This window comes from Phyllobates terribilis, unplaced genomic scaffold, assembly GCF_046119375.1.
Source record: "Phyllobates terribilis strain yellow unplaced genomic scaffold, ASM4611937v1 Scaffold_9__5_contigs__length_417890890, whole genome shotgun sequence".
Classification (NCBI taxonomy): domain Eukaryota; kingdom Metazoa; phylum Chordata; class Amphibia; order Anura; family Dendrobatidae; genus Phyllobates; species Phyllobates terribilis.
In genome coordinates, this window is record NW_027362769.1 from 35,222,946 (window position 1) to 35,234,588 (window position 11,643).

General features: G+C 40.6%; 1 protein-coding gene across 4 annotated transcripts in view; it reads left to right on the top strand.

Moving 5' to 3' along the window:
* The window catches only part of CMKLR2 (chemerin chemokine-like receptor 2), a 54,171-nt gene extending 49,539 nt beyond the window's left edge, over positions 1-4,632 (top strand). For all 4 annotated transcript variants that reach the window (XM_073646387.1, XM_073646390.1, XM_073646388.1 and 1 more), the window contains exon 2: positions 768-4,632. In XM_073646387.1, the coding sequence (XP_073502488.1) occupies positions 784-1,842 (1,059 nt within the window). In that variant the 5' untranslated portion in view covers positions 768-783 and the 3' untranslated portion in view covers positions 1,843-4,632. The remainder of the gene's footprint in view (positions 1-767) is intronic.
* The last annotated feature ends 7,011 nt before the right edge of the window (positions 4,633-11,643 follow it).

Consider the following 11,643-nt stretch of genomic DNA (forward strand, 5'->3'; position numbering starts at 1 on the left):
CTCACACCTCACCTGGACATACAAGGTTCATGTGAAGGCTGTGAGAGCAGTTAAATATTTGCTGCTTGTCTCATGTGTTACGGGAAACCTGGCACTGACATTGCTGCAACGATGCCGATATGGGAGATGAGTTTAAGGTGTTTTTATTTCATGAGGGCGGATATAGTATTTAAAGCACCACTCCAGCGGTTTTTTTATTGCTGCACTGGAGTGGTGCTACTAAACTAAGTTCTCTGCTATGGTCTTATATTAACCAGCTGCCATCTTCATCTTTTATCAGCGCCGTTCCAGTCGTCTTCAGCAGTTTATGACCAGTGTTTGTGGGGCGATCCGGAAGTCATTACTCAGTGTAGTGTATGAGAGCCAGAACCAGGCCAGAAATAGCCTCTCATAGACTTACACTGAACTTAGATTAGTGGTACCACTCCAGCGCTGAATTAATAAAAACACTGGAGTGGTGCTTTCAGAAGGGGTTGCAAGGGGTGCAAGTAGTGAACATTTGCATATGAATTTAAACAGAATTTTTTTTTTGTGCCAGGAAGCAACAGGTGTGAACAACATTATCTTTCAAAGACTAACATGCCATTCAAACTATTTTGGGTGGGTGGATCATTCTGACAGATTTCCTTTAAGTTCCAGTAAAGAAATTTTAAGAAGATAATATAAAATTGTATGTAACAAGAGCAACAGACAGTCAGTCCTACACACTATAAATGTTAACTATATTTGTGATGCATCATTTTTTCTTTTGTATTTTTTCTTCCCAGCTCCACAAATTAGAAAATGAACGCAACGATGAATGACTCTTCGCATGACTACCTGTACAACTATATGTATGACTACGACGATTTTGAAGAAGTATCGCACAATGAAGCACAAACCCACGCGCTTCATGTGGCATCTATTGTTATTTACGCACTGGCATTCCTTCTCGGAGTACCCGGAAATGCCATTGTCATCTGGTTCACTGGATTTAAATGGAAGAAAACTGTAAGCACTGTCTGGTTTCTCAATCTGGCCATTGCCGACTTAATCTTTGTGTTGTTTCTGCCGCTGCACATCACATACGTGGCCACCAACTTCCACTGGCCTTTTGGGAAGATGCTTTGCAAACTGAATTCTTTCATTGCAATTCTCAATATGTTCGCGAGTGTGTTCTTCTTAACAGTCATTTGCCTGGACAGATACCTAACGCTGGCCTGGCCTAGCATTGCACAGAAGCATCGGACAATGAGGACATCAGGAATTGTAAGTGGCTTTGTCTGGTTACTAGCTACATTTATTGCTAGCCCTTCCTTGTATTTTCGAGACACAGAGATGAAAAGGTCTACTGTCATATGCTTCAACCATTTCCATGAAACTGATTATGCCATGGTCCAGAAGATCCACACATCTCTGACATTGGTAAAGTTCTTTATAGGGTATCTCTTTCCTTTGCTAACCATGGTGATTTGTTATGCCATCCTCTCCATCCAAATGAAAAGAACCACACAAACAAATAGTAAATTCTTCTGGATGGTCCTGGCCATTGTGGTGGCCTTTTTCCTTTGTTGGACTCCTTACCACATATTTAGCTTGCTGGAATTGCACGTTCACCACGGTGATGCCTATAATGAATGGCTTTGGATTGGAATGCCCATTTCAACAAGCCTGGCCTTTGTTAACAGTTGTATTAATCCTATCCTTTATGTTCTGATAAGCAAAGCCTTCCGGACACGTTTAGAGGCCTCGGTAGCGGAGATATTTAAGAACACAATACGAGACATCAGCCAGACAGGCATTAAAAGTGATGACCTGGCGCTGTCGGAAAACAACTGTACACTCTGTGAAACAATGTCTTGAAAGACGAAATACAAGTAATATGTGTATTCTGCATATAGATAATATAGAACCAAGAATATTTTGCAGATTAGATAAATAGCAATTTTACCATGCAAACATGTTCTATTCTAAAATGCAAAAACATTCTCAAAAGACCCGATGATGACAAATCTATGGACTGTACAATCGTTGATACAGACCTGCCATGGTAACAAATGACTTCTGGAAGAGTTTCACAAGCCATGTTCTACTTTACACTGTGATTCAATGTATAAATATCAGCAAGTGACTCTCAGTTTGTCTTCATCTTAATTCTAGAACAGGGATGTCAAACTTAAACACACAGAAGGCCAAAATGAAAAACTTGGACAAAGTCATGGGCCAACCAGTGTACAGTATAATGGGCCCCATACAGTCCTCCATACAGAATAATGGGCCCCCCATACAGAATAATGGCCCCACATAGGGGTGGCAGTTCTGGTGTCAGGGGCCAAATATAACCATCCAGCATGCCAGATTTGGCCCACTAGCCGGAGTTTGACATGTATGTTCTAGAAGAATGACTGGTCTTTGCAGGAACAGTTTGCTGAATATGGAGGCTTCATGGCAGTGGTCCAATTGGCTGTACAACTTAAAAATTGAGGTGCACGAGATTGTAAGTCATCCAGTTCAATACTATTTAGCTTTCATAAAAAGTGTAGTAGGCCATACTGTATGACAGCAAAGCTTCTATAGTACTCCTACATAGTGGATGGCTATTATACAAAACAATACAAATTGTAATCCAGCACCAGTTTGAAAGAACCACATATAGAAAATAAAATATCGCTATGCGTTGCCTATAGCTCAGAACAATGCAAAATTGCCATACATTACAAATATAGAGGGTTCAATGTTAACATAGTAATGACAATACAATAGTATAAAAAATTATTGGATATGTCAGAGAATATTGTGATTTGTAAATATCGAAGAGCAGCATAACAGCACCAGCTAACATTAATACTATGCAGTGCCCACGCTAACCAGCACCAGCGGTAACCACATTGTGCCCCACTTATTGCCATGCTTCACCTATTCCATTTCTGTAAACTAGAAAGATCCATGCAATATATGATTTATCCTAAAACATGGAATTCTTAGTGTGTACTGCAAACTAATATATATATATATATATATATATATATATATATATATATATATATATATATATATATATATATATATACACAGGGTGGTCCAAAAGTAGGTGGACAGAAAATAATAACATTTATTTTGATTTATATATAAAATTAGATTTACTAACACAAGCATAACATTGACAATTACATTTTATTCTGAACAATAATACAAAAGCCCTTAAATTTTATCATCGCAGGTGCTCAAACTGTTTTCCATTACAATTTGCACAGCTTTGAAGTCTGCCTCTTAAGCTTCGACAAACTTTTGTGCACAAGTCTCTTTGGGTATTAATTTCTTGAAATGCATCTCTTATGTAATTTTTCAAATCACTGACACTTTTTGGTTTTCGACTATAAACTTTGTCCTTGAGCACTCCCCAAAAGAAAAAATCTATTGGGGTCAAGTCTTGTGAACGTGCCGGCCAATCAAGTGGGCCTCTTCAGCCAATCCATTTATTAGGAAATGTTTCATCAAGATACTCGTGGACTACTCTTGAATAATGTGGAGGGGCCCCATCTTGTTGGAAATAAAGGTCAGTTGAATTAGGCTGTTGCTGCAACTGGGGAACAACTTGATTCATTAGAATTTCGAGATACTTCTCTCCTGTGACTGTTCCATCAAAAAATATTGGTCCTAAAACGCCAAAACTTGAAATACCACCCCAAACATTGACACCAGGCTCATTTAGTTGTTGCTCTAATGGTAAATGCATGTTCTCATTATACCAGTAAATACAATTATGTCTGTTAATATGGCCGGATAATTTGAAAGAAGCTTCATCACTCCACATAATGTTATCTAAAGTTACTGGATTTTCTTCAATTTCGTTAAGCATAATCTCACTAAATTGCTGCCGCCTGTCTGGATCATCCTCCAATAAACCATGAATTAGACGTGAACGATAAGCTTTCCACCCAATAGATTTCAGGATTCACATGATAGAAGCTCGTGAAATTCCCAATTCCAAAGAGGCTCTTCTGGTGGACTCTTTTGGACTCTGAGCAAATGTTTCAGCAACAAGTTGTTTATTATCTTCTGTACAGACAGTTTTGGGTCGACCAGTTTTTGGAGCATTAAGGATTGAGCCAGTGGCATTGAATTTGTCACGAATGCGGTAAATGGTTTGTCTCTTTGGGGCTTGAGTACCAAATGTTTCAACCTAATTTGCTCTAACGGTTTCAGCATTTTGAGATTTTCAATACTCTGTTAAAATCCATTTTCTTTGATCTGTATTTAAATTATTTGCCACTATGTGTTATCTTAATTATCTGAAAAGAAAACAGATTTGGGGGAGATCTATCTGTGAAAACTAGATCTGTGAAACTGGCTCAGTTGCCCTTAGCAACCAACCAGATTCCACCTTTCATTTTCCAAAGAGTCTGTGAGGAATGAAAAGTGGAATCTGATTGGTTGCTAAGGGCAACTGAGACAGTTTCACTTTACACCATGTTTGATAAATCTCCCCCTTCATAACCTTATTACACTTCCTGTCCACCTACTTTTGGACCACCCTGTGTATATATATATATATATATATATATATATATAAACATTTGTAAATATTTCCACTTCAAATGTCAGTTTTCTATTCTTGGCTTTGGAATAAAAAGGAGTCTATTATAAGAGCAATTCTGTCAGAGGGAGTCAATTTTCTTCCAGCTTACCTTACCGGATAGTGAATAGTCTACAATCGATATGACTTTCTCTGGACTAAATGCAATTCACTGACATCAGTAAACTAGAGTCTGCCATGGCTCTATGATCCCACGCTTCCTTCCCTGCCCAGGAGCTGTGGTATGATCAGACCATGTTCCCTACACGGTCAGACACAGACATTACACAGCACACAGCAGGGACATATTTTTTAGCATATCCCATTGTGGAACTTTTTATTCCAAGTTCTATTACAATGTACTTTAGTTGTAGGACAATCCCGTTAAGCTATTCTCACTTAAAAAAAAACTAAATTAAATTGGAAACCCTTTAAGAAAAAGGAAAGTTAAAGAAAGTACATTTTAATAGAAAACCGCACAAGGGTCCAGCATTTAGCACCTTTGTCTTGAAGAAATAGGGTACTGGGTGCATATGCAAACAAACATCTGCAAAGTTTTAATGTGTTGGTTTGTTCCATATACTCAATTTTCTTCATGAACTCCAAAAGACATCTCATAAAAAAATGTCCATAGATCACGTGGGAGACAGCAAAATTAGATTGTAGCAGTGTATTACAGGTACTGATGTGAGGAGACAAAAAATACCCCAAGAACTTACAGGCAAGTAGTTGCTAAGTACATGCCTGTTCTGCCCTGTGGAAATCCAACGTCTCAGGCTGTGACTCTCCTGCTTTTGACCTCATGTCAACAGAGCAGCTCTTCCCCTTCACTGTAGACAGGTCGTCACTGTCGACATCATGCTGGCTGACAGTCAACCCAGTTAGGCAGTGGGAAGTCGACTGTCAAACAGCATCACATCATCATAGACGCCCCGTCAGCAGAGTGGAATTTATGAAGCTGCGGTCATCGGAATGAGGATCACTGGCAGTATCAGTCAGTGACCACTCTGAACAGGAACAGGGCAGAAGTTATCAACTACCTGCCTGTAAGTTTTGTGTTTCTTTTTTTTAATCAGGAACCAGATGGCAGAAGTATACATAAAACAAAACACAACAATCTAAAGCATAATACTCAGGGGAGCAGCAGAAACAACATAAGAGCTAAAAACTGGTCACGACTTTCCCTTTAGAAAATTGCAAATTGTCTCTACAGAGAGGAAGAGGACCAGAACTCTAGTGCCACCTACAGGAAGAAGCAATCCTAAAATTCAATAGTGACCCTTTAACGAGTTTTATCACATGACTTAGAATATAATCCAGAATCAGAAACTCAAATTCCAGACACTGTGTTTCGGGGTACTGCCCCTCGTCAGTGCAAAGTGTGAGTTCTGGTTTGGCTGGGTGAGAGGCGTCAGACCGGTATCCAAAGGGGTAACATTTCTCCTCACGGAGAATTTAGAATATTAAATGAACACTCTAGTTTATCTGCATATGTTGTAATAAACATTACTGCATGGTCAGATGTTTGTTTTTTTTTAAATCACGATTCGATCCATTCTATAAATTTCACTTTTCTCCTCCTATAAAACAGATCCATCATTTTAGGATTAAAATGGAGTCTGCACAGTATCCGTAGGCTACATAGCTGCACACACCCCAAGGCCAAGTCACGACCTAGGCATTCTTCATCTGCAGGGTACAGATACGCACCTTGAACAGAGATTCTACTGTTCTGCTCCCAAAATACCACAGAATCTACCAGTTAAAGAATTCCTATAAATTCATACAAGAGTTACATTTACATGTCATAAGTTTGAGAAAGAATATTGCTACGATTTCACATATATAAACGAGTCCTCTCATTTTAAAGTTGGTCTACATCAACTGATTGTGACTGCACTAGTCTTTTTCCAAGATAAGCAGCATTATATACAACATCCAAAGCCCGGATTCATATTAGCTTGAAACGTAAGCACTTTTGAGCAAATTGTAGCAGTGAAACATTTTTTGTAATGGAGTTTTTAAGTCAAATTTTTGAAAAATGAGCAGAGCATTGCCCAAAAATGAGATTTTACACCACACAACTAGAACATTTGAATACATTTACTTTAGTCATGCATGTTGTCATTTCAGAAAAAATAGACTTTCAGAAGCTGGCCAGGAACTTTCTATGATGACTACTCAGAGGTCACTGGCAGCTTTTCTGCCCGTCCCACCCTAGACTGAAGTGTGTCAAGAGACCCTTCAGTCTGGGGGAGTGTGCACGATCCGCTGGGGACACTATATAGTCCATGGATGCCTTTTCAATATAGGTTTTTCAAGGTAAAACATTCAGCTGCAATAACGCAGCGAGTGCCCAATTCATGCTGCCTGTGGTTCAGGTAAGATGAAGCTCATGCCAAGTGGAGGCTGTGACAGATGCATAACAGAGGTTCCTGTTCTTCATAGGCAGTGGTATTAGATTACCATATTAAAAATGCATGACATACTGGACATTAACCCCTTTACCCTCCGAGGAAGGTGTGCATGTTAATGACCAGGCCAATTTTTACAATTCTGACAAATGTCACGCTTCTATGGATCCCACTGATTCTGAGAATGTTATGTTTCGTGACATATTGTTCTTCATGATAGTGGTAAAATTTCTTCGATTATGACTTGCGTTTGTGAAAAAAATTGGAAATTTGGTAAAAAACTTCGCAATTTTCAAACTTTCAATTTTCATGCCCTTAAACCAGAGAGATATGTCACACAAAATAGTTAATAAATAACATTTACCACATGTCTACTTTACATCAGCGCTATTTGGAACCAAATTTTTTGTCGTTAGGAAGTTATAAGGGTTAAAAGTGGACCAGCGATTTCTCATTTTCCAATAATTTTTTATTTTATTTTGGGACATCACATTTGAAGTGACTTTCAGGGGCCTTGGGGCCTTTAAGCCAGAAAATACCCAGAAGTGACACTATTCTATAAACTGCACTCCTCAAGGTGCTCTGCTCAAAACCACATTCAATAAGTTTATTAACCCTTCAGGTGCTTCACAGGAATTTTTGGAATGTAAAAGAAAAAAAAATGAACATTTAACTTTTTTCACAAAAATGTTACTTTAGACCCCATTTTTTTTTTATTTTCACAAGGGTAACAGGAAAAATAATGGACCCCAAAATTTGTTGTGCAATTTCTCCTGAGCATGCCACTACCCCATATGTGGGGTAAAACCACTGTTTGGGTGCACGACAGGGTTCGGAAGGGAGGAGCGCCATTTGACTTTTTGGATGCAAAATTTGCTTGAATAATTAGCGGATTCTATGTTGCGTTTGGGGAGCCTCTGATGTGCCTAAACAGTGGAAACCCCCCACAAGTGACAACATTTTGGAAACTAGACCCCTCAAGGATTTTATCAAGGGGTATAGTGAACATTTTGAACCCAGAGGTACGATACAGGATTTGATAACATTAGGTCATCATATTTAATAAGTTGTCATTAGTCTTCAGTGCAAATGCTTGCTACTTGAGTTTGTATCGGGTATGCACCATTTATCGTGGATGCTAGAGTCCCTGCTCCGCATGTTTCACGGTTGTTAGACACCCAAAAAAAAAATGTGGGGGATCGCTCGTGCATGGCAGGCAATCCTCACAAGATTTTTTTGCCTGCGAAGCCTATGCGGTGGAGACTCGAGCACCCGATGAAAACTCAAGTAGCGAGCTCTTGTGCTCAACACTAGTCACCATATCGTCAGCATTTTTTTTTTTCTTCTTTACCTTTGAAATAATCCCAACCCTAGAGTTTATTTTCTACACCGCTCCTCATGCGGTATAAGTGATTAGATGACTTTATTCTTCAGGTCGGTGCCATTATAGCGATACCAGATCCACATCGGGATTTTATGATTGACAGCTGTCACACACTAAAACCCCCCTTTTTTTTTTTTTGCAAAGACTAGTTTTTTCATCACCATATTTGGAGAGCTACAACTTTTCCATATTTCAGCCGAGTCATGTGATGGCTTGTTTTATGCGGGACAAGTTGACGTTTTTATTGGTACCATTTTCAGGCATGTGACATTTTTTGATCGCTTTCTATTCTGATTTTTGGGAGGCAGAACAAAAAAAAATCCAGAATTGTTTGCTTTTATGCCGTTCGAGTGTGGTAAAATTGATAAAGAAGCTTTATTCTTCGGGTCAGTACGTTTACAGCGGAACCACATTTATATATTTCTTTATGTTTTTGAGCTTTTACACAATAAAAACAAGATTTTTTTTGTATCGTTTAATTCTGAGAGCTATAACTTTATTTTTCGGCTGATTGAGTTGTATGGCAGCTTGTATTTAGTGGGACAAGATGACGTTTTCAGGGGTCCATTTTTTATTTACATTTGTCTTTTTGATCATGTTTTATAGATTTTTTTTGGCAGTATGATAAAGCATAGTATTTTGCTTATTTTTTTTTTTTCCCCCAGTGTTCACTAAAGGGATAAACTATTGGGACAGTTTTATAGGTCAGGTCATTCCAGACACGGTGATACCAAATGTGTACTTTCATTGGTTTGTTTTTTCTTCATAATATTTAGGCTATGTGCCCACGAAGCAGAAATGAAGCAGAAAATTTCCTGCAGCATTTCTGCATCTCCCTGTCAGAAAAAACGCATGCAGATTGTGCATGTGTTTTTCCTGCAGAATACATGCGGATTCACATGCGTATCCACATGCGTTAACACATGTGTTTCCATATGTGGACTGACAAGCACTTTCCAGGCAATAGCATCACTTGGAAAGTGCTTGACAACTAGGTCACACTGTATAAATCCATGCAAACAGCATGGATTTATACAGTGTGACCGTAAAAATAAAAAAATAAAGCTATACTTACCCCCGATGCTGCCGCGCTCCTTCCTGGCTTGCCGGCATCTCGCGAGACAGCCTGCGGTCACATGACCGCGACGTCATCTCAGGTCCTGGAAGGAGAAGCGCTGCAGGGGCCGCCGGACAGGTGAATATAAACTTTATTTTTTATTTTATTCTATTTTTTACAGGTACAATGGTACCCAGGTCTGGACGAGAGTCTTCTCTCCTCCAGAACTGGGTACCCTCCGCACATTGAGACGCATGATATCCGCTTGTACAAATGTACAGACACGGATTCTATGCGTCTCAATGCAAGTCAATGGCGGCAATTCTGCTGCGCTTCCGCAAAATTAATGAACATGCTGCGGATTTATGAGCGCTGCAGAAAAATCCGCAGCATGTGCATTTACATTGCAGAATGCCATTGGGGACCATGGGGTGCGGATTACCATGCGTTTTTGATGCGTTTCCGCTGCGGAAACGCATCCTTCTTGGTACAGTATATTTATTTTTTTAAACATATTTTTACAATTTTTTCACTGACTTTTTTACTTTTACACTTTGTCCCACTATGGGACTTTCACTTTTTGCAGGCTGATCACTTGCATAGCATCTCTATGCTATGCTGCGTGTCAGCGCTGCACTCTCAGAAGTCACTTTGATCGCACACTGCACATGATCAGTGACTTCCTGCAGTCTGGTGACCCGGATGTCGTCATGACGACATTGGGTCACAATAACAACTACCGGGACCCGGCACAGACAGCACGGGACACTGGAGAGGAGGCAAGTAAGCCGCGCTTACCTCCCATTGCTCCTGGAATGCTGCAATCAACTTCAGTTGCAGCATTTTGGGGGTTAATGTGCCGGGAGTGGTGCGGCACCACTCCTTGCACATAACACCGGGTGTCAACTGTGAGAATCAGCTGACACTCAGCAGCGATCGCACCCACACAGCTTGTGTGCAGGCCCGATCGCTAAGGTGTAATAATACATATCTGGTCCAATAGGCCCAGGGCAGATACGCATTATGCCTGACGTCAGAAAGGGGTTAAGAAGTTGCATTCATCACTCATGGGCTCCATTTTAAAAAAAAAAAAAAAAAAAAAAAAAAAAGGGCCCCATTAGTCTAAAAGCCCCATGAACATGCTTATAATTTAAGTTTGGAATTTTCTGGCATACCCATTACGTGTGTGTGTGTGTGTGTGTGTGTGTGTGTGTGTGTGTGTGTGTGTGTGTGTGTGTGTGTGTGTGTGTGTGTGTGTGTACATACATATAGAGACACTGCTCAAAAAAATAAAGGGAACACTTAAACAGAATATAACTCCAGTAAATCAAACTTCTGTGACTTCAAACTGTCCACTTAAGAAGCAACACTGATTGACAATCAATTTCACATGCTGTTGTGCAAATGGAATAGACAATAGATGGAAATTAATGGCAATTATCAAGACACCCTCAATAAAGGAGTGGTTCTGCAGGTGGGGACCACAGACCACATCTCAGTACCAATGCTTTCTGGCTGATGTTTTGGTCACTTTTGAATGTTGGTTGTGCTTTCACACTCGTGGTAGCATGAGACGGATTCTACAACCCACACAAGTTGGTCAGGTAGTGCAGCTCATCCAGGATGGCACATCAATGCGAGCTGTGGCAAGGTTTGCGGTGTTTGTCAGCATAGCGTCCAGAGGCGCTACCAGGAGATGTGGAGGGGGCCGTAGGAGGGCAACAAACCAACAGCAGGACTGCTACCTCCGCCTTTGTGCAAGGAACAGGAGCATTGCCAGAGCCCTGCAAAATGACCTCCAGCAGGCCACAAATGTGCATCTGTCTGCACAAACTGTTATACCACACTCATGGAGTTGGTTTCTGAGGACCCGACGTCCACAGATGGGGGTTGTGCGCACAGCTCAACACTGTGCAGGACGCTTGGCATTTGCCACAGAACACCAGGATTGGCAAAGTCGCCACTGGCGCCCTGTGCTCTTCATAGATGAAAGCAGGTTCACACTGAGCATATGTGACAGTCTGGAGATGCTGTGGAGAGCGATCTGCTGCCTGCAACATCCTTCAGTATGACCGGTTTGGCAGTGGGTCAGTAATGGTGTGGGGTGGCATTTCTTTGGAGGGCCGCACAGCCCTCCATGTGCTCGCCAGAGGTAGCCCGATTGCAATTCGGTACCAAGATAAGATCCTCAGACCCTTTGTGAGACCATATACTGGTGCTGTTGGCCCTGGGT